The 22,792-nt window shown below is 48.4% G+C and overlaps 2 protein-coding genes and 1 pseudogene across 2 annotated transcripts in view; 1 reads left to right on the top strand and 2 right to left on the bottom strand.

Annotated features, from left to right (window-relative positions):
• Positions 1–206: 206 nt before the first annotated feature.
• Positions 207–2,591, bottom strand: LOC123462957 (annotated as a pseudogene).
• Positions 2,579–22,231, bottom strand: LOC123462891 (chromosome transmission fidelity protein 8 homolog; the record flags this gene model as incomplete). Its single annotated transcript, XM_045157057.1, has 2 exons — positions 22,120–22,231; positions 2,579–3,119 (listed from the first exon to the last, which is right to left on the bottom strand). A coding segment is annotated over exon 2 (507 nt), but the record flags the coding sequence as incomplete, so codon positions are not given.
• The window catches only part of Myh7b (myosin heavy chain 7B), a 29,096-nt gene continuing 26,378 nt past the window's right edge, over positions 20,075–22,792 (top strand). Inside the window, exons 1-3 of the mRNA XM_012951047.2 lie at positions 20,075–20,165; positions 21,626–21,732; positions 22,062–22,205. Coding sequence (XP_012806501.1) covers positions 20,075–20,165; positions 21,626–21,732; positions 22,062–22,205 — 342 coding nt within the window. The remainder of the gene's footprint in view (positions 20,166–21,625; positions 21,733–22,061; positions 22,206–22,792) is intronic.

Raw genomic sequence — 22,792 nt, forward strand, 5'->3', positions numbered from 1 at the left:
AAACAAACAGATATCACAATATGTACTGGACCTAGAGGGGAGGGGACAGTGGGCAGCAGAGTGAGAGGCCCATCGAGAAGACAATTCTTAGGAGTAGATACTCCACCCCAGGGGACATGGTCCACTTTAGGAGCAGTCATGGCTGTGTCTTCTATGCCCAGTCCCAGGATGACTACTAGGAACACAGTGTGGGATCTGTCCACTCACTCTTATCCCATTTATTAAAGAAATAGAAAAGATACAATGCAGGAAAAACACCATCCTTCACATCAGGCTGAACAAAGCACAGTGATTTCTCCCCCTCCTCCCCCACCCCCAATTCCCATCCAATGTTTAAAATTTGAGGTTCTTGATTGGGAGTACCAGTGGAGAGGGAACTGGATGAACAGAGGAGCCCTAAGGCTGGTCACCTCTAAGTGACAGGAGAAAGGAGCCACAGGCCTAGTCACATGTAAAGTTGGTGGGTTGGCCCCACCTCTTGTGGTCCATCTCCCCGTTCTGTGTATAAGCTCCCAGAGAAAGGTCTGGCAGTAGAAGGGGACCAGGTCCAGGTCACCCCGGTCAGTTACTGCAGCATGGTCCAATTCCAATTATGCAGCAACTCCGTAGAACAAGTGAGTTGATTCTCCAGTGGAGAGCACAGGGCTGCACACAGCTTAGGACCTGGGGGCCAGTGTATCCCTGAGGAAAAGTCCACCAGAACAAGTCAAGAAACTAGGAAGAAACAGGGGCAGACAGCTGTGGGACTAAAGCACAGCAGGGCTCAGGAAGGCCGGAGATCCTTTCTCTTGAGGACAAGATCCTTCCCGCCTGCCACAGTCCATGTCCCACTAACAGTATTTCATCTTCAGTCAAGAAAAAAGCAAGGGAGTGGGATGGGAAAGGCTCACTTGAACTTGAGCCTCACCTGTGCTCTTCAGACAGTAGCTCCCAATCTACTCTTTTACCTAAGAGATTCCCTACTTTGAACCACAGTGCTTTGAAAAACAAAGTGGTCCTGGAGGGAAAGTGGTACTTAAGGGGGCAACATTCCATTTGGGTACATTGCAGCCATTGGACCCCCTGGTCTGGGGAAAACAGCTGAGTTTGCACCAGGAAGGCTCCCCACTCTAGGAAATGGAACTAAACTCTTGCCTGCAGGGCCATTCATCCTTGGAAAGGAAGCTGGGTTTAGACCCAGGGTACCAGCTGGTCTTGCAAAAGGAGCTGGGTTGATACCCACAGGACCTGCAGAAGAGCCCAGGTGCCCAGCAGCTGACCTTGGGAAAGCAACTTGACCTGGGCCTAATGGACCAGCAGACCTTGGGAAGGTAGCTGGACTTGGACCTTGCAGGCCAGTGGCCCTTTGAAAGTTGGCTGGATTGGGCCCAGGGGCCCAGAGGCTCTTGGGAAAATGCCTTGATTTGAGCTTTGGAGGCCAGTAGGCCTCTGGAAGGTACCTGGGTTTGAAGCTAATGTGCCAGAAGACTGAGAAAAGGCAGCTGGGTTCAGTCCTCCTGAACCTGCCCCCCTTGGAAAGGGACCGGCATTTATCCCTATAGGACCACCTGGCCTTGAGAAATGAGCTGAATTGGGGCCTATAGCGCCAGGAGCCCTTGACATGGGAGATGGGTATTTGGGCCTAAGGGGCCAGGTACTCTCGTCATGGATGGGCTTGTGCCCATGTTTCCAGAAGCCTGTGAGAAAGATGCTGAGTTTGCTCCTAAAAGACCTGCAGCTCTTAGAATGGGGGCAAGATCTAGACCTTGAGGTCCAGCCATTCTTAAGTTAAGGCCAGATCCTGTGCCCAAGAGGCCACTTGCTCTGGTGTCCAGATTTGGACCTGGGCCCAGGCCACTGGCCCTTGGGTTGGATCCAAGACCTGGACCCAGTCCACTTGCTCGTGGGTTAGGCCCCAGGCCTGGCCCTGGAAATATGCCTGACCTAGGAGCAGGATTTGCACCTAAAAAGCCTGACCTCAGATTGGGACTCAGTCCAGGGCCCAAGCCAATTGGCCTTGGATTGGAAGGACCACTCCCAGATGACAAGACACCCGCCCTCAGGTTGGGTCCACATCCAGGACCTATGGGGCCACCACTTCTGGGGTCAGGACTCACTCCCAAGAGACCACCTACTCTTGGGTTGGACATGGGACCTGGGCCTGGGAGACCTCCCAACCTGGGGTTAGACAGAGGCCCTGGAAGAGACCCTGTTCTAGGGTTTAGAGCTGGTCCTGGTCCCAAGAGGCCACCTGGCCTTGGGAAAGAAATTGCACCCATGCTGGTGGAATTCATTCCTCTTGGGAAAGCAGTCATGCTTGGGTCACGAGCACCAGCAGGAAAAGGTGCTGGATTTGAAGCCAACGAGCCTGATGAACTTGGACAAGGAGTCGGATTCCTTGGAAATGGGACCACATTTCCACCAGGAGAACCTGCTGCCATAAGGACGGGGTCCGAGCTCATGCCTAGTGGATGGCCTGGGTTCATAACAGGACCCCCCTGAGGTCCCAGGGAACCATCCAGTCGTCCTCGAGGTGGCAGTGGAGCGCGAGTCCAAGGAGTTGGCCGCTCTCTAGGGAAAATCCGGGGTTCTTTCATACTTTCTTGGGGACGTTGGTGATCATGGGCTTAGGGCGGGTTTTGAAAAGGATCTCGTTTTTGATGAGTGCTGTCACCAGGTACTGGGTGCCAGTCTCGTGGCCAAGCTCATCACAGTCCTGCTCCCCCGGAGCTTGCTTGACTAGGACGGCCAAAGGTTTCTCCAGGCGGATGATTTTCCCATACAGGATATGATGGCCCGCGATCAGCACAGGGAGTCCCTCAGTGGTGTCATGCAGGTCTCCCAGGAGGTTTCCAGCTAATCCGGTGCTGTGGCGAGCCTCGATCGCCCCCTGTAGGAGGTTTCCAGCTAATCCGGTGCTGTGGCGAGCCTCGATCGCCCCCTGTAGGAGGTTTCCAGCTAATCCGGTGCTGTGGCGAGCCTCGATCGCCCCCTGTAGGAGGTTTCCAGCTAATCCGGTGCTGTGGCGAGCCTCGATCGCCCCCTGTAGGAGGTTTCCAGCTAATCCGGTGCTGTGGCGAGCCTCGATCGCCCCCTGTAGCTCCATCAGCACCCATTCTGCCAGGCCTCCTGCCCCTGCACTGGAAATAACAATTTGCACCATGAGCTTTTCTTCTTTAAAAAACTAAAATAAACTCGAGGTTCCGGCCCGCGCCACCCCCTCTTAAAAGATTTTTATTCATTTATTTTGGAGAGAGAGGGAGAGTGAGCATGGGTGTGCCAGGGCCTCTTGCTGCTACAAAGAGCTCCAAATGCCATAAAACTCCTGAGAGCTATGCATAAGGAGAGACCTGTTGCCCAAGCCATATTCCTTAAGATGTGGGAGGAAGCAGGGCACTTTCTAAATACTCAGGTAGGGCTGGAGAGATGGCTTAGTGCTTAAGGTGTTTGCCTGCAAAGCCAAAGGACCTCGGTTCAATTCCCCAGGACCCACGTAAGACAGATACACAAGGGGGCACATGCGTCTGGAGTTCATTTGCAGAGGCTGGAGGCCCCAGCGTGCTCATTCTCTCCCTCTCTCTACCTTTTTCTCTCTCTCTCAAATAAATAAATAAACAAAAATAAAGCAAAAAAAATTTCTTTAAATACTCAGGATAGGGTTGGAGAGATTGCTTAGTGGTTAAGGTGCTTGTCTTCCAAGCTTAAGGACCCCAGGTTCAATTCCCCAGGACCCACATAAGCTACATGCACAAGATGGCACATGCATCTGGAGTTCATTTGTAGTGGCTAGAGGCCCTGGCATGCCCATTCTATCTGCCTCTTCCTCTTTTCTCTCTTCCTCTCTCAAATAAATGAATAATATTAAAAAATAAAAATAAGGGCTGGAAAGATGGCTTATCAGTTAAGACGCTTGCCTGCAAAGCCAAAAGGACCCAGGTTTGATTCCCTAGGTTCCATGTAAGCCAGATGGACCTTGTTCGTTTGCAGAGGCTCTGGTGCACAAATTCTCTCTTTTTCTCTCTATCTGCTTCTCTCTGTCTCTCAATTAAAATTTAAAAATAAATAAATAAATAAAAACAAATACTCAGGCTCAAATGGGGACACTATTAGGTTGACAGTCTTGGAATCTATCTCTCCCACAAAGCTGGTTGCTGACCCTTAGGAGTGAGGCAGTCCCAGACCCAGTCACAGTCTGGAGGCAAGAGAGAAGGTTTGTTGGACTCAAACAGTATAGGCAACTGATCCAGGCTAGGGCAAAGCCATCCTGATCCTGTGACTCCAGCAGGGCCTGGGCTTCAGCACAGGACTTGAGGGGTGGGATTGCTGTGGTTTTACAAGATCCTGAGACTTCCCGCTCATGTGCTGAAACTCCTTCCAGAATTTTAGCTGACTGGGCACCATCTCAAGTTCCATCCATTGGGTGACAGACTCAAGGCTTCCCCAATAGAACCTCGATGTACACATAGCTACAGTCACACCGTTCTTGCTGTTGGCCTCTTACCGTGGCCTAAGCACTGGGTTTTGGTTATTTCTGCTAGCATGATGCATGATAAATCAGGTACTCTTTAAATGTTCTTTTGTGCCAAGCATGGTGGTGCACGCCTTTAATCCCAGCATTCTCGGGAGGCAGAGGTAGGAGGATCACTTTGAGTTCAAGGCCACCCTGAGACTACATAGTGAATTCCAGGTTAGCCTGGGTTAGAGCAGAATCATACCTTGAAAAACAAAAACAAAAAAGCCAGGCATGGTGGCACATATCTTTAATCCCAGCACTTGAGAGGCAGAGGTAGGAGGATCATCGAGAGTTTGAGTCCACTCTGAGACTACACAGTGAATTCCAGGTCAGCCTGGGCTAGAGTGAGACCTTATCTCAATGCCCCCCCAAAAAAGAACCTTTTTTTGGGGGGGGTTGAGGTAGGGTCTCACTCTAGCCCAGGCTGACCTGAAACTCACTATGTAGTTTCAGGGTGGCCTTGAACTCACAGCAATCCTCCTACCTTTGCCTCCAGAGAGCTGGGATTAAAGGCATGTGCCACCACACCGGGTTCTATAAATTCATTTAAAATTTTTTCCTTTAATTTTTTTTGTTTTGTTTTGTTTTTGATTTTTTGAGATAGGGTCTCACTCTAGCCCAGGCTGACCTGGAATTCACTGTGGAGTCTCAGGGTGGCCTCGAACTCACAGTGATCCTCCTCCCTCTGCCTCCTGAGTGCTGGGATTAAAGGCATGCACCACCATACCTGGCTAAAATTTTTATTTATTTATTTATTTTTATTTACTGATTTGAGAGCAACAGGCAGAGAGCAGAAGAGGCATAGAGAGAGAGAATGGGTACACCAGGGCCTCCAGCCACTGCAAATGAACTCCAGACGCATGCGCCCTCTTGTGCATCTGACTAACGTGGGTCCTGGGGAATCAAGCCTCGAACCGGGGTCCTTAGGCTTCATAGACAAGCGCTTAACTGCTAAGCCATTTCTCCAGCCCTAAATTTTTTGTTTTTTTTTTGATTTTTCGAGGTAGGGTCTCACTCTAGCCCAGGCTGACCTGGAATTCACTATGGAGTCTCAGGGTGGCCTCAAACTCATGGCAATCCTCCTACCTCTGCCTCCCGAGTGCTGGGATTAAAGGCGTGTGCCACCACGCCCGGCTCTAAATTTTTTTTTTTAATATTTTTATTTATTTGAAAATAGAGAGAGAATGGGTATGCCAGGGCCTCCAGCCATTGCAAACAAACTCCAGATGGGCCTCTCAGGGCAGGGTGGCTCTGGAAGCTGATATGAGCAGCAGCAACTGTTGGCATTATCTAGCCTCTAAGAATAGCATAGGCTGAAGATTGGAGGCTAGAACCAGGCAAGAGGACAGGAGTCTATGTGCCCCTGTCCATTTCTGCTGCTTCGTGTGGAGGCCTGTATCTGGCTTATTTTTTTTACGGTGGCATGGGTTTGAATGGGCAGACTTGTCCTTCACTGGGCTGGTAGAAAGAGGGTGCTCCCAGAGCTCACACCCAGGTGCCCTGACCTAGGGATAAAGGCAATGGAGCCACATTCTAGGGGCTGGTCCTCTCCCAGACTCCTCCCCACTAACACTGAGAAGGGCTTTATTCACTTGACAAACACTTAAAATACGATACATGCTGCAAATATACAATCATACACTTATGCTTAAAAATTCAGGAGGTATTAAAAGGGTACACAAGGGGGAAAAGTTAGTCTCCCTCCCTGCTCCACTACATCATTGTTATCAGCATCCTAAGGGACTTGAGCTAATCTATCCATAGATTACATAGAAATATCCACGTTTCTGGGCTGGAGAGATAGCTTAGCGGTTAAGTGCTTGCCTATGAAGCCCAAGGACCCCGGTTCGAGGCTCAATTCCCCAGGACTCACGTTAGCCAGATGCACAAGGGGGCGTATGCATCTGGAGTTCGTTTCCAGTGGCTGGAGGTCCTGGCGCGCAAATTCTCTCTCTCTCTCTGCTTTTCTCTCTCTTTCTCAAATAAATAAAAATAAGTTTTTTTTTAAAGAAATATCTAAGTTTCCCTGTCCCTCTTTTTTAAAAATTTATTTTTATTTTATTTTTTAGAGATATATAGAGACAAGAGGGAGAGATGGAGAGAGAAAATTGGCATGCCAGGGCCCCAGCCACTGCAATCAAACTCTAGATGCTTGCGCCACCTAGTGGACGTGTGCGACCTTGTGTTTGTCTCACCTCTGGCCTATGTGGGATCTGGAGAATTAAGCATGGGTCCTTAGGCTTTGCAGGAAAGAGCCTTAACCACTAAACCATCTCTCCACCCCTCCCACTTTTTAATGTGAGGGCAGGAGGTAGAGAGAATTGGCACACCAGGGCCTCCAGCCACTGCAATTGAACAATTGAACTCCAGCCATGTGCAACCCTTGTGCACATGTCACATTATGTGCTTGCATCACTGTGTGTCTGGCTTACATGGGACCTGGAGAATTGAACATGAGTCCTTAGGCTTCATAGGCAAGTGCCTTAACCGCTGAGCCATCTCTCCAGCCCTATCTCCCATTTTTTAAAAGATATTTTATTTTTATTTATGAGAGACAGGGAGAGAGAGAGAGAGAGAGAATGGGTGCACCAGGGCTTCCAGTCACTGCAAACTCCAGATGCATGTGTCACCTTGTGTATCTGGTTTATGTGGGCCCTGGGAAATTGAACCAAGGTCCTTTGGCTTTTCAGATAAGTGCCTTAACTGCTAAGCCATCTCTCCAGCCCCATTTTTTTAAAAATACATTCTTCTGCTTCTCTCTTTTTTGCCAGTATGGGGATGGGACCTACTTCCTTGTGCATGCTGGGCATGCTCTATGACAGGGCTCACTTATTTTTCTTAACATTCTGCCTTAGAAATAACAGTAATGTGTGGGTTCTCCACTAGCCCTACGCTCCACCTCCTAAGCACACTGGATGTTTTAACTCCATCATAATGTTATCACTCATGAGGTAGCTATGAATGACCATTGTTAGGAGGTTTTCTGTCAAGATTTTATGGCTGATATTGGCAGAGACGGGATTTGAACCCAAGGCTTTCTTTGCTATTACCCTAGCCTGGTCCTGAAGCCTGAGTCTTATCCCTCAGGGGAGTGCCTTCCCTCTTCCTAAGGGCCAAGGTAAGAAATGGTGCCAGGCTGAGCTAGGATACAGCAGAGTATAAGAAGGACCCAGGCTCTGCCCTCATGGAACTGCCACTCTAGTGCCCACAAGCGCCCGTCACCTAAGGCAGGAGGAGGGAAACCCACAAGTCTCTCACCCACATGCCCACATACAGACACAGCCTGTTCCCTTCCCCGTGAGTCCTACAGCCACCCAGCCTCTGATCTGGAAGGCCTTAGAGCCCAGAGTGAAAGATGGGCGTGGCAGGGGGGGGTCCAGGCAGAAGGAGCGGTGCCCATGAAAGGTCACCACGCAGCCCTCGTGAGCCTCGTCTCAAGCCCGCCGGGATCCACCTCAGCAGCACTGGTGGGCGTCTCTAATCCAGGGCCCAGCCATTGTTTGAAGTTGGGAACAACTGAAGGGCAGAGGAGCTATAGATAGAGCCACAGCTGCTGACACCTGTCCCAGCCTGGGCACAAGGCCCGAGCATTGTCTACAGGGAGTCACTTGACCAGTGAGGGCCCTTGATGTGAGAGGTTGGCCAGACTGAGATGAGCTCCAGAGAGACAGAGATAGAGGCCAAGACAGAGAAATAAATGAAGACTCTCAGGGGTTAGAGAGACATGTGTAACACAGCAATACCAAGACCTATAAGAGATACCAGCGATCCCTGTCAAATGCCAGAGAGAGCCTGGGTGGGGTTGAGGATAGGCACGGTGAGCTACTGTTGGCACACACCTTTAATCCCAGCATTTGTGAAGCTGAAGTAGGTGGATCGCTACGAGTTTGAGGCCAGCCTGGGGCTTCACAGTGAGTTACAGGTCGGCCTGGGCTGGAGTGAGCCCCTGGATAAAAACAACCACACAGGCAAAGGCTGAACTCACAGATGCAGCAGATCGTAGACCTAGACCAGAACCAGTTCTGAGTCCGGAAAACCTTCATTCAACAATAGGCCTTCTGCCCCTCCCTCACAAATACCTACACATACATGTTTCTTGTTAGGGTGAGCACATTCCAGATCTTTCTAGAAGGTGATTTAAAGACTACATAAAGCTGGGTGTGGTGGCACATGCTTTTAATCCCAGCACTCAGGAGGCAGAAGTGGGAGGATCACTGTGAGTTCGAGGCCACTCTGAAACTATATAGTTAATTCCAGGTCAGCCTGGGTCAGAGTGAGACCCTACCTCAAAAAACCAATAGATAAATAAGACTATTTAAGAGGGGCTGGAGAAAAAAGGGGGCACTGGAGAGATGGCTCAGCAGTTATGGTGCTTGCCTGCAAAGCCTAAGGACCCAAGTTCCATTCCCCAGATCCCATGTAAAACTAGATGCACAAGGTACCACATGTGTCTGGAGTTTGTTTGCAGTGGCTACAGGCCCTGGCATACCCATTCCCTCTCTTTCTCTATCTCTCTTTCTCTCTCTGTATCTGCCTCTTTCTCACTCTCTCATAAAAAAATAAAATAAAATTTAAAAAAAAGAGTACATAAGATTATTATTATTCTGAGAAGTCCCTAGTGTTTAGAAGCTTATGGCCAATGCATCTGGGTCAAGTCAAAGCTTCAATCCACTATGCAACCTTGGGCAAGGACCTGCCTGTCCCTTTATGCCTCAGTTTCCCTAGCTTTTTAGTGACAGTTGGTCTACACAATCACTAAAGGGACTGTTCATCCTTTAATGCTGTCAGGACACCACCCCTCATGTGTCTAACCTCCCTTCTCTTGCTGCAGATGAGGCCACAGTCCCCCTCCTTTGTCCTTTGTGGGGATGGGGGACAGCTGGTTCTCCACCTCCTCCCCCTAGTAACCTTTCAGCCATAAATCCATGCTGAGGCGTCTCTTCTCCGGATAAACAGCCTTGATGCCTTTTGGCTGCCCTCATCCTATTTTCTGCTTGAAGCATCGGAGCTGGGGCCCACTCGAGCCCTCTGCAGCTGCCCAGGGCCCCAGGAGGAGGACAAACCTGGGACAAGCAGGGTCCCAACCACCCCCAGGGTGCCAGGATGGCGGGCCCCTCTTGGGGCCTCACCACCTTGCCTGTGGACTATTCCGGCAGCCTGACCCTGAATGGGTTTTCCTACCACCGGCCTCGCCCCTTCAGTCCATCCTCCACACCAGCTGCCACAGGCATCCGATGAATACATAAACCTGACCACCCTGTCAGATTCCCTTGCTCGGGGCTCTTTGATGAAAAAATAATAAAAGCTCCTTTGATGGTGCCCCAACTCACACAGAGGAAAGCTCTCAATCTTGCTTTTGAAGTCGTTCACAGTCTTGTCCCGATTGCTAGGCCCAGCCTTACTCCCTTTCTGCTCTGGGCCCCAGCCTCACCCCATGGGGTGGCTAGGACAGTCTTCATTCTCTTCTTCCTGGGACTGTCAGCTCATGATTTCTGTCCCCTCTTCCTTCCCATCAGTGCTTCTTCCTATCTAGGTCCATGTGTCCCCACCTGCGTGACCACAGCCGTCTCTCCAATTGCTCCTTGCTGAGTCTCTTTTCCCTCCTAGCCCATTCTCTAAGAAGCCACTACTAAACTTCGAGTTGCTTACTCTCCTCCCCTAAAAGATTGCCATTGCTCTTGTATTTGTAATTTTATAATCCCAAATCCATCCTGGGGCATGGTGTTACATGCCCTTAATTCTAGCAAAGGTAGCAGGATCACCGTGAGTTTGAGGCCAGCCTGAGACTATATAGTGAATTCCAGGTCGGCCTGGGCTAGAGCGAGACTCTACCTCAGAAACCCCCTCCTCCTCAAAAAGAAAAGAAATCTCAAGTCCCAGGTCCTTCATGATTCTGAATGATCTTGATGGTTTTCCTGCCCCTCCACTCTCCCCTGGCAACACTTGCCCTTTTTCATCCAGATGCACCACCATCGTGACTGTCCCTCAATCATCTAAACTGTTTTCTTCCTCACAGGTGGTTTTTTGTTTTGTATTGTTTGGTTTTGCCATCCAGGGGAATGTCAGCTTTTTTGAGAGAAGAGACTTTCCTGTTCCTGTCCCTGTCCTGGTGAATCTAGGTGTCAAATTTGTTTTTGGAGCTGGAGCTGAGCAGTTAAGGCACTTGCCTGCAAAACCAAAGGACCCAGGTTTGATTCCCCAGGACCCACATAAGCCAGATGCACAAGGTGGTACATGCATCTGGAGTTTGTTTGCCATGGCTTGAGGCCCTGGTGTGCTCTCTCTCTTTCTCTCTTAAATAAATAAAAATAATAAATTTTGTTTTTGTACTCCAGGCTCATCCATTAGGAGGTCTTCCTTGAATACTTTCTTTCCCTGAACAATGAGGACCTCTTGTCCTAATCTTGGACTCAGAATAGAAACTATCAGAATGCACATGAACTTGAATTTGTTCATGCCTCCATGCTATTGCAGCATTTCCACAGAGTCCCCGAAAGCCATTACTCCAAGGAGGACCCTGACCCAAAGAAGGGATTCCAATCACTGGGATATATTTTGGGTTCTAAAATCCTGCATTCCAGTTGACAGAAATCTGGAAGAGCTACTCTGCATGCAGCTCTGTGGGGGAGAGAGAAGTCATCAATGGAGATAACCAACAGTGGACACTGCAAACCTTAAGTTTGGCCATCCAGACCTAATGAACCAACTGGTACAATAGTGGCATGTATATCATGGGGGAAAACAACTGCTTTCTAATTGGACTGGAGGCCTGCTCCACAGGAGGGAATACATGCCTGGTACTGAAAACCTAGGATGGGGGAAGTCATGAGCTCTAGGAATGTAACGCCTGCTGGTGTCTGTCTAAATGCATAGATTTTGCTCACCAAACTTCCTGGTAAACACTTCTCTTAATGTTCATACCCATATATTAATGCCACTTTTGTTTAGATAGGCTTCTCTTTCTTTCTTTTTTTCTTCTTTCTTTCCTTCTTTTCTTTTCTTTTCTTTCCTTTCCTTTCCTTTCCTTTCCTTCCCTTCCCTTTCCCTTTCCTTTCCCTCTTTCCCTCCTTCTTTCCTTCCTGCTTTCCTTCCTTCTTTCCTTCCTTCCTTCCTTCCTTCCTTCCTTCCTTCCTTCCTTCCTTCCTTCCTTCCTTCCTTCCTTCCTTCCTTTCTTTCTTTCTTTCTTTCTTTCTTTTGAGGTAGGGTTTCACTCTAGTCCAGGCTGACCTGGAATTTACTATGTAATCTCAGGGTGCCCTTGAACTCATGGTGATCCTCCTACCTCTGCCTCCCAGGTGCTGGGATTAAAGGTGAGCGCCACCACGCCTGGCTAGAGAAGCTTCCCTTTTCAGATGGTAGTGACCTCTGGGATGACTCTAAAGGTACCGCAGTGCTGAGAAGTGACAGAGGAGTGCTCAAACATCTCTATCACACTTTCTAAGGCTTAGGGTCTATTGTAGAAGAGGTGGTAGAAAGAATGTAAGAGCCAAAGGGAGGGTAGGACTGCTTACAATGCAATCTTCCAGATACAAAATGGCCTGGAATTCACTATGTAGTCTCAGGGTGGCCTCGAACTCTTGGCGATCCTCCTACCTCTGCCTCCCAAGTACTGGAATTAAAGGCATGCACCACCATGCCCAGCTATTTTATTTTTACTTTTAGTTTTTTTGAGATAGAGAAAGAGGCGGGGGGGGGGGGAGAGAATGGGCACACCAGGGCCGCCAGCCACTGCAAATGAACTCCAGATGCATGCACCCCTTTTCATCTGGTTTACATGGGTCCTGGAGAATCAAACCAGGATCCTTTGGCTTTGCAGGCAAACTCCTTAACTGCTAAGCCATCTCTCCAGCCCCTTATTTTTTATTTTTTTCTTAGGTAGATTCTTGCTGCAGCCCAGGCTGACCTGGAATTAGTCTCAGACTGGTCTTGAACACACAGCATCCTCTTACCTCAGCCTCCTGAGTGATGAGATTAAAGGCGTGCACCACTATGCCCAGCTACTTTATTTTTTAATCCCAGTGCTAAGGATCAAACCCAGAGTTTCAAGCACACCAAGAAAATATCCTACCACTGAGCTACAGTCCCAAGACCCCACTCATCTCCATTTTACAAAAAATAGTTTTATAAGAAAGAGAGACAGAATAAGAGAGAGAGAGAGAGAGTGGGTGCACCAGGGCCTCTTGCCACTGCAAACGAACCCAAGAAAATAAAGTACCTTGGAATAAACCTAACCAAGGAAGTGAAGGATCTCTATAGTAAAAACTTTAAAACACTCAAGAAACAAACTGCAGAAGACCCTAGGAAATGGAAAGACATCCCTTGTTCTTGGATTGGAAGGATCAATATTGTGAAAATGGAAATCTTACCAAAGGCAATCTATACATTTAATGCAATCCCCATCAAAATTCCAATGGCATTCTACATGCAAATAGAAAAAAAAATCCAAAAATTCATTTGGAAGAACAAAAAAACCTCAAATATCTAAAGCAATGATGAGCAACAAAAATAAGGCTGGTGGTATCACCATACCTGATTTTAACCTGTATTACAGAGCCATAGTAACAAAAATAGCATGGTACTGGCACAAAAACCAACGTGTACATCAATGGAACAGAATAGAAGACCCAGATGTAAATCTGGGTAGCTATAGCCACCTGATATTCGACAAGAATGCCAAAAATACTCACTGGAGAAAAGACAGCCTCTTCAGCAAATGGTGCTGGGAAAATGGATAGGTATCTGAGGAAGGATGAAAATAGATCTTTATCTCTCACCATGTACAAGAATTAAGTCCAAATGGATCAAAGACCTTAATATTAGACCTGAAACTCTGAAAAAACTGCTAGAGGAAAAAATAGGAGAAACCCTTCAACATATTGGTTTTGGCAAAGACTTTCTGAATATAACCTCAATTGCTCAGGAAATAAAACCATGGATCAACTGCTGGGACCTCATGAAATTACAAAGCTTTTATATGGCAAAGAACACTGTGAAGGATTGCTGTGAGTTCAAGGCCAGCCTGAAGTTACATAGTGAATTCCAGGTCAGCCTGGGCTAGAGAGAGACCCTACCTCAAAAAACAAAACAAAACAAAAATTAGGGCTGGAGAGATGATGTGGTGGGTAAAGCATTTGCCTGTGAAGCCTAAGAACCCAGGTTCAATTCCTCAGGACCTATGTAAGCCATAAGGTGATGCATGCATCTGGAGTTTGTTTACAGCAGCTGAAGGCTCTGGTGTGCTCTCTCTCTCTCTCTCTCTCTCTCTCTCTCTCTCTCTCTCTGCCTCTTTCTCTCTCTAAACCAAAATAAAACAAAATAAAAATTGGGGAGGTCCCTGATACCCCCAAAACATTACAGGCCATTGCCAAGGCTCCTGGTTTCCCACCAGAACTAGATGGCAAAATCCTACTGCTGAAGATTCCGCATGCTTGGACTGGAAGGACACAGAAATCTAGCTGAAGCTGAGCTGAAAACCTCCTCCATGCAGACCAGCTGACAGAAAGCTAGAAAAAGCTACACTGCATGCAGTTCAATGATACATATAGAGAGAGAGAGAGAGAGACAGAGAAGTCATCAGTGGTGATAAACAACAGGACACTGCAAGTTTGGCCAGCCAGGTTAAATGACCTAATGGGTGCAACAGTGGCATGTCTGTTATGAGGGAAATTAATTGTCCTTTAACTGGACTGGAGGCCCACTCCTTAGGAGGGGATACATGCCTGGTACTGAAAACCTAGTCGAAAGTGTATGGCAGAGGAGGTCATGAGCCCTAGGGATGTAACGCCTGCTCTTGTCTGGCTAAATGCATATATTATGCTCACCAAACTGCCCTGTAAGCACTTTTCTTTTTCTTTCTTTCTTTTTGTTTTTTTCTTGTTGTTTTTTTTGTTTGTTTGTTTTTCAAGGTAGGGTCTTCCTCCTGCCCAGGCTGACCTAGAATTCCCAATGTAGTCTCAGGCCTCAAACTCATGGCAATCCTCCTATCTCTGCCTCCTCAGTGCTGGGATTAAAGGCGTGCACAATCCTGCCTGCCAACTTTTCTTAATGTTCATACCCATATATTAATGCTATTCTCACTTTTGGTTTGAAAAGCTTCTCTTTTCAGATGGCAGTGACTACTGGGATGAGTCAAAAGGCACCATAGTGCTCAGAAGAAGTGACAGAGGAGTGCTCAACACTGAAACATCTCTATCACACCTTCCAAGGCTCAGGGTCTATTGTGAAAGAGGTGGCAGAAAGAATGTAAGAGCCAAAAGAAGGGTAGGGCTCCTTACAATGCAATCTTCCAGGCACAAAATGGCCTGGATATCCATTCCATGGCCTCACAGTTCCTGACACTACCTATACAAGTTCCTCATAATAGGAGAAAAGATCATGACATCAAAATAAAAGAGACTAATTGAGAGAGGGAGGGGATATGATGGAGAGTGGATTTGTGAAGGGGAAGTGGGGGTGGGGAGGGAATCAGCATGGTTTATCGTCTATAATTATGGAAATTGTCAACTAAAAAAATTATCAAGATTCCATACATACAAATTCTGAAAATAGACAACACTAATATGTGACATTAGAATCAGGATTGTATTATGCTGGTGGGAGAGCAGCATATGAAAAGATCTCATAATTCTTGGTAATTTGCACTTTTTTTTCTTCAAGGTAGGGTTTCACTCTAGCTCAGGTTGACCTGGAACTCACTATGTAGTCTTAGGGTGGCCTTGAACTCACAGCGATCCTCCTACCTCTGCCTCCTGAGTGCTGGGATTAAAGGCATATGCCACCATGACTGGCTTAATTTTTATTTTATTTTATCAATTTTTGTAACTTAGAATTTTTTTTTATCTTTTTTTGGTTTCTCAAGGTAATGTCTCACTCTAGCCCAGGATGACCTGGAATTCGCTCTGTAGTCTCAGGGTGGCCTTGAACTCATGGCAATCCTGCTACCTCTGCCTCCAGAGTGCTGCCACTCCTGGCCTTGTTTTTGTAATTTTTTATGAGAGAGAGAGAGAGAGAGAGAGAGAGAGAGAGAGAGAGAGAGAGGGCGAGAGAGAGAGAGCAAGAGAGAGAATTGGCACGCCAGGGCCTCCAGCCACTGCAATCAAACTGCAGACATGTGCACCATATTAAGTGCATGTGTGACCTTGCATCACCTTGTGCATCTGGCTTATGTGGGATCTGGAGAGTCAAATGTAATTCCTTAGGCTTCTTAGGCAAGCACCTTAACCACTAAGCCATCTCTCCAGTCCAAAAGGCGCTTGCCTGCAAAGCCTGAGGACCCATGTTCAACTCTCCAGATGCCACATAAACCAGCACAAAGGTGAGGCAAGCATAAAATTACATATGCCCACTAGCTGGCGCAAGCGTCTGGAGTTTGACTGCAGTAGATGAGGCCCTGGCACACCCATGCTCTCTCTCTCTCTCTCTCTCCTTCTGGCTCTCTCACTTGCTGGCTCTCTCTAAAGTAAAAATAAGATAAAAATAATGTATTTTTAGTGGGGCGTGGTGGTGCATGCCTTTAATCCCAGCACTTGGGAGGCAAAGGTAGGAGGATCATAGTGAGTTTGAGGCTAGCCTGAGACTACATAGTGAATTCCAGGTCAGCCTGAGTGAAACACTACCTTGAAAAACCAAATAATAATAATAATAATAATGTATTTTTATTTGAGACAGAGAGAGAGAGTATGGACACACCAGGGCCTCCTGCCACTGCAAATGGACTACAGATACATGCACCACCTTGTGCATCTGGCTTACGTGGTACTTGGAGAATCAAACCTGGGCCCTTAGGCTTCACAGGCAAGTGCCTTAACCACTAAGCCATCTCTCCGGCCTCCACTGGCTTTGAGCTCAGATTGTCATCAAATTTGTTGCAGTCCTCCAGCCTTAGCCTGTGAGCGTTAGGACCATAGAGGTGAGCCACCAAGGTGGGCATTACATCCATTTCTTGAACAGAGTATGTTTACTTCATAAAATTCAATTGATGGTACAAGAGTCCTCACCACAGTCCTGATATTAATGGCAAAAGTTAAGAAATCAGCTGGAAAGACAGTTAGGTGGTTTAAAAGTCACCTACTTTCAAAGGGTGATGGCCCAGGTTTGATTCCTTAGTATCCATGTAAACCAGATATGCAATTGTTGATTTGCAGCAGTTAGGAGCCCTAGTGCACCCAATCATATTCTCTTATTCTCTCTTTCTGTCTGCTTACAAATAAATAATAAATAAAGTATTTTAAAAAGAAGATGGGAAGTAATCTGAATGTCTCTCCCAAATGGGGAAACAAATGTAGGATTAATTCCTAAAAGGGCCCAGGTATTTGTAATTTTGACAGGTTTTGTCTAATTTGGCAGTGTATTTATTTATTTATTTGTGTGTGTATGAGACAGACAGAAAGAGAGAGAAAGAGGAAAGAGAGAATGTGTGTGGCAGGGCCTCCAGCCAATGCAAACGAACTCCAGACACATGTTCCGCCTTGTGCATCTGGCTCACGTGGGTACTGGGGAATTAAACCTGGGTCCTTAGGCTTCCCAAGCAAGCACCTTAAGCACTAACTCATCTCTCCACCCTGGCAGTGTTTTTTAAAAAATATTTTATTTTATTTTATTTTTTTAATTTTTTTTATTTATTTTGAGAGCGACAGACACAGAGAGAGACAGATAGAGGGAGAGAGAGAGAATGGGCGTGCCAGGGCTTCCAGCCTCTGCAAACGAACTACAGATGCATGCACCCCCTTGTGCATCTGGCTAACGTGGGACCTGGGGAACCGAGCCTCGAACCGGAGTCCTTAGGCTTCACAGGCAAGCGCTAAACCGCTAAGCCATCTTTCCAGCCCTTATTTTTATTTTTTTATTTGACAGACAGAAAGAGGGAGGGAGAGAGAGAGAGGATGGACAAGCCAGGGCTTCAGCCACTGCAAATGAACTCCAGGTACATGCACTGCCTTGTACATTTGGCTAACATGGGTCCTGGGGAATCGAACCTGGGTCCTTTGGCTTTGCAGGCAAGTACCTTAACCACTAAGCCATCCCTCCAGCCCAGTGAATTTTTTTTAAAGCTTCTGTGTAGCATAAATGTCACACATCCTTGTAGATGTACAGATTGATTTCTTTCACAAGGTGGGCACCACTATGTAACCACCAGGTGACTCAATGTATGAAGCATTTCCGTCATTCCAGAGTCTTCCTCCCTCAGACCATCTTCCACTTCCCTCCTAATGCTTAATTTTGCCTGTTTTTAAGCTGTTTGGCTCACAACAGAATTATTTTTATACATTTTATTTGGCATAACTGGACAGCAATTGTGTCATGTTGATGTACCAGTCAATTGCCTATTGGCACAGAGGATTTCTGATCCTGGTGCCTGCTTGGAACCACGGCTCTAGAGCTCCCTAGTTCTGTGTCCAGTGCCCAAAGATCTTGGATCCTCTGATTCTCTGCGTTCCACCTGGTATGTACTGGAATTCTGGCTCTGGAGTTCTCATTCTGGGTGTCCAACGCTGAGGACTCTTGGATCCTCCAAGTCTGCAATTCTAAAATTCTGCCACGTCGCTAAGTTGTGAGTGGAATGATGGACAGGAGAGTCTGCAAGTACCTTGACACATTCTGCAGCCCTATCGGGCTCACTGAGGGCCAGCATCCCCAGCTCCTCTTGGGAGTGGGAGCGCCCTGCAAGAAGCTGGCTCCCTGTGGATCTTGAATGTCAGAATACAATGGGGCTCATCAGGGTGGCAATCCTCCCACCTCTGCTGGGATTAAAGGCGTGCACTACACCTGGGTTCTCTTGTCCTTTTTTCCTCTTGTTTTTCTTTCTTTCCCTCCTTTCTTCCCCTCTTTCTTTGTCTTTTCCCTCCCCTACCTCCTTTCCTTCATTCTTTCTCTTCTTTTCTTCCTTCCAGACAGGATCTCTTTATGCACCTCTGGCCTGGAACTCACTATGTAGATCAGGCTGACTTTGAACTTGTAACAAATACTCTTGCTTTGTCCCCTCAAGTGCATATGCCATCACACCACACCCGCCCTGTTTTTTTTTTTTCTTGTTTCTTTCTTCTTCCTTTTTTTTTTTTTAAAGATTTATTTATTTATTAGAGACAGAGAGAGAGGGAGAGAGAAGAGAGAATGGGTGTGCCAAGGCATCCAGCCACTGCAAACAAACCTCAGATGCATGCACCACCTTGTGCATCCATCTTATGTGGGTCCTGGAGAATCAAACCTGGCTACTTAGGCTTTGCAGGCATGCACTTAACTGCTAAGCCATCTCTCCAGTCCTCTTCCTCCTCCTCCTCCTCTTCTCTTCCTTCTCTTCGTTCTTCTTTTGTTTGTTATTTGTTTTTTTGAGGTAGGGTGACATTCTAGCTCAGGCTGACCTGAATTCACTATGTAGTCTCAGGGTGGCCTCAAACTCACAGCAATCCTCCTACCTCTGCCTCCCAAGTGCTGGGATTAAAGGTATACACCACCATGCCCGGCTCTTCTTCCTTTTTATTGTGGTATGGGGGACTGAACCTAGTGCCTCAAGCATGCTAGGTTAGTGCTCTGTCACTGATCTACATCCTTAGCCTTCCTTCTACTTTTTTTTTTTTTTTTAATTTGAGATAAGGTCCTGCTAAGTTACTCAGACTGGCCTTGAACCTGGAGTCCTCCTGCCTCAGGCTACTGAGTACAAGGAATTATAGATGAGCTGCACCAGGCCAGGCTTTGGTCTGGTTTTCTTCATGTTGGAGTGCCCTTTGGGGAACCTTTGGAAAGATGGTGATATAGACAGGGAAGAAAGAGAGTGCCCAGGCGCTGGAGAGGGATGGCTGCTTCTCTCTTATTTGTCCCATCTCTGCCAATATTTGAAATTTCCTCATTGCTCTTCTTGCTTTTTGCCTCATTCTTCCAGGATGTTTGAAGAAAGTGGAATAAATGGTCCCACAGTGTATTCATCGGTTACCGGAGTCTCTTTGTTCTCGGCTTCTGGAGGAGTGGGTCTCTTTCTACATAGATCACATTCTCTGTGACTCAGTTTCTACCTCTGAGTTCCTCACTGCCTTGTCCCTGTTCCTGTCACTCTCTGAATCCCAGCTTCCCTGTCTCTGAGCGGAGTGTCTCTCTCTGCCTTTGTGATCCCCTGACAATGGAAGGTAAAAATAGCCCAGGGACCGAGCTGGTGGAGATAAAAGGGAATTTGCCTTTTGTGTCCTGTGGCTGGGCTGGGGGGGCTGTGACATTGCTCACATAGCTCTCCTTTGTTGACCTTGACGACAGCAATAAAAGGGGTAGCGCGGCTCCCCGCCCTTACTGTGGTGCCGAGGTGGGTGATCGGGGCTGTAGTTGGAACTGGAGGGTAGGTGGGTGGGCACGAGAGCCCATGGGTGGGCGCAGGTCCTCCGTATCTGTAGGAGGATGCTCTTGTGTTTAGCGGTGTATGTGTTGGAAATCCACCCGTAGTGTCATGCAGTATCGAGCCTTGGGGGCTGGAGGATCACGCCCAGGGTGGGCCACTTTGGCCCTCAGTTTCCCGTCACTGCTGTCTCCCAGTGCCCGCTGCCTAGGACCACTCTGAACCACTCAGACTTCCAGGCCCTCTTTTCTCCGCCTCTTACCACCATGATGGATGTGAGTGAACTTGGGGAGTCAGCCTGCTATCTCCGCCAGGGCTACCAGGAGTTGATGAAGGTGCACACCGTCCCATGGGATGGTAAGTAAGGGCAGGGGCAGGAGGGGGCAGTCACCGAGAAACCCGCATGGCTTCAGACCAGGAGAGGGGAGGAGGGTGGCACTCTGGCCTGACAGCTTTAGCACTGTTTCTTCTCCTTAGTTTCTGGGATCTGGAGGCTAAAACTTCAGGGACCACGTGTACACTACCATGTGTCTGTGAATAAACCTCATTTTGTCCCACTGCAAAACAGGGTAATAAGCGCCTACCTCCTGGAGCTGCCTGGAAGACTCAGGCTGGAACAGGGGGCATGGGGTGCTCTGAGACGAGACTTGAGTACAGGCAACCTCCTCACGTCCACAGAACCTGTGCTGGGACTTATTTTTAGTGCTTTCCACAGAGCTAAAGCCATTGTTTATCAGAGACAGGAATAAAGACTACTATTTATGACCTGATTTGCTCATAGCACAATAATAACAATAGGCAGTGAATATCTATCTTGTGCCCCGGTTCTGGACCCAGAGCCGGTGACTTTCCATGTATCTTCTCAAGTACCTGAGAAGGGAGAGACAAAGCCAGAGCCAGATTCAGGGGTCCACAAAATCTGTAGTTACACAAGGTACCATGCCTGAAAAGGCCTTGGGCTAGATTTAACACCCTGCTATTATCTTTGTTTGTTTGTTTTTGAGGTATAAGGCCTTGCTCTAGCCCACTATGTAGGCTGGCCTCAAACTCACAGTGATCCGCCTATCTCTGCCTCCCAAGTGCTGGGATTAAAGGCATGCGCCACCACGTTGGCATCTTAAATTTTTTGTTGTTGTTGGTTTTTGAGGTAGGGTTTCACTGCAGCCCAAGCTGAAATCACTATGTAGTCTCAGGGTGGCCTCAAACATGCCCAACAGCATCTTAAATTTTTAAACAAGGTTTTAAATGGGGGGGGGGTGAGGGGGGGGCTGTGCTATTTTCTACTGGTGCTTTGTAATATAAATGGTTGGCTAGCAAGTGGGAGGATGGGGAACAAAACCTCCTGTCTCTTGCATGTTTTCAACCAGCATAAAATTGGGCTTTCTGAAGCTCTGGGGCTAATTGGCCAGTCAGGAAAGAGCACAAGACATGGGTCAATGAAATGGGGAAGGCAGAATCTTCCTGAGGGTTATGTGCTTGATTTCAAGGGGCGGCTTTATATGGGGAGGGAGCATCAGTAGCGCCTTTTGGCATTTTGAATTTAAGGGAACAGGCGAGGGATTTCCCCCAGGTCTCAGTGCCAGTACTGCGGAAGCAGGGATCTAAATCCAGGCATGCAAGGTGATTGATATTCTGATCATTTAAGATCTCAAGGGACCCTCTCAGCTCAGTCTTGAGGCTGGAAAGGTCTTTACCTGGACTCTTCTGTCCTAGCAGAAGGGTTATTCTGGGAAGGGTGTGCTTTATGGACACAGCTCAGAAACCCCAGTGAACCCCCAGGGCCCCTCTCAAAGTTCAATGACCTTTCTGCAACCCAGGAAAGAAAAGGGTTTGGGTGCCTGACGAACAAGATGCCTATGTGGAGGCTGAAGTCAAGTCGGAGGCCACTGGGGGCAAAGTCACCGTGGAGACCAAAGACCAGAAGGTTGGGCTCCCTGTTTCTTTCTTTAAATATTTATTTATTTATTTGAGAAAGAGGGGGAGAGATAATGGGTACGCCAGACACATTCGCCACCTTGACCAGCTAGCTTACGTGGGTCCTGGGGAATCGAACCTGAGTCTTCAGGACTCAACAGGCAGGAGCCTTAATCGCCAAGGCATCTCTCCAGCCCATGAGCTCTCCCCCTTCCTTAAGATCAGCCCCTCTTGGGCCCCGAGGGATCCACCCTCTGGATGAAGGGGGAACCAGGGGACTGTGTGGGCAGAGTGAGTTTCCGTCTTCCTCCCTCACTGTACGACACGCCTCCGTGGAAGGTGCTGACACTGCGTGAAAACGAACTGCAGCCCATGAACCCACCCCGCTTCGACTTACTTGAGGACATGGCCATGATGACGCACCTCAACGAGGCAGCCGTGCTGCACAACCTGCGCCAGCGTTACGCCCGCTGGATGATCTACGTGAGCCGCGGGCGAGGGCGGGGCCAGCGCGGGGGCGGGGCCAGAAGGAGGCGGACCATCAGGGGCGGGGCAAGCGCGGGGGCGGGGACAGAAGGAGGCGGGCCATCAAGGGGCGGGGCCAGAACGAGGCGGGCCATCAGGGGGCGGGGCCATTGCGGGGCCAGAACGAGGCGGGCCGTCAAGGGGCGGGGCCATAAGAAGGCGGGCCACCGGGGGCGTGGCCATAAGGGGGCGGGTCATCAGGGGCGGGGCCCCGTCAGGGGGCGGGGCCAAGAGAGGAGCCTAGGCCCGCAGGGAATGGGAGCTTGAGGGCGAGCTAGAGCAGGCCTGGAGGGGAGGCTGGCAGGGTAGAATTGTAGTGGCAGAGGCGGGCCAGAGGACCAGCCCTACGTGAAGGAGAGGGCGGCCTAGAGGGTTCACCTGGTGACGTCCAGTGTCTTGGAGGTGGAGTCAAGGTTGTGGGAGGGGTCCGAGGTACAGCTGCCAATCAGGTGGGACAAGAGTTGGGACATGCGTGGCCCATCAAGTGATTCCCCCCCCCAACCTTTTTTTTTTCGTTTTTGAAGTAGTGTCTCACTCTAGCCCAG

The sequence above is a fragment of the Jaculus jaculus genome, chromosome 8 (genome assembly GCF_020740685.1).
Source record: "Jaculus jaculus isolate mJacJac1 chromosome 8, mJacJac1.mat.Y.cur, whole genome shotgun sequence".
Taxonomy (NCBI): domain Eukaryota; kingdom Metazoa; phylum Chordata; class Mammalia; order Rodentia; family Dipodidae; genus Jaculus; species Jaculus jaculus.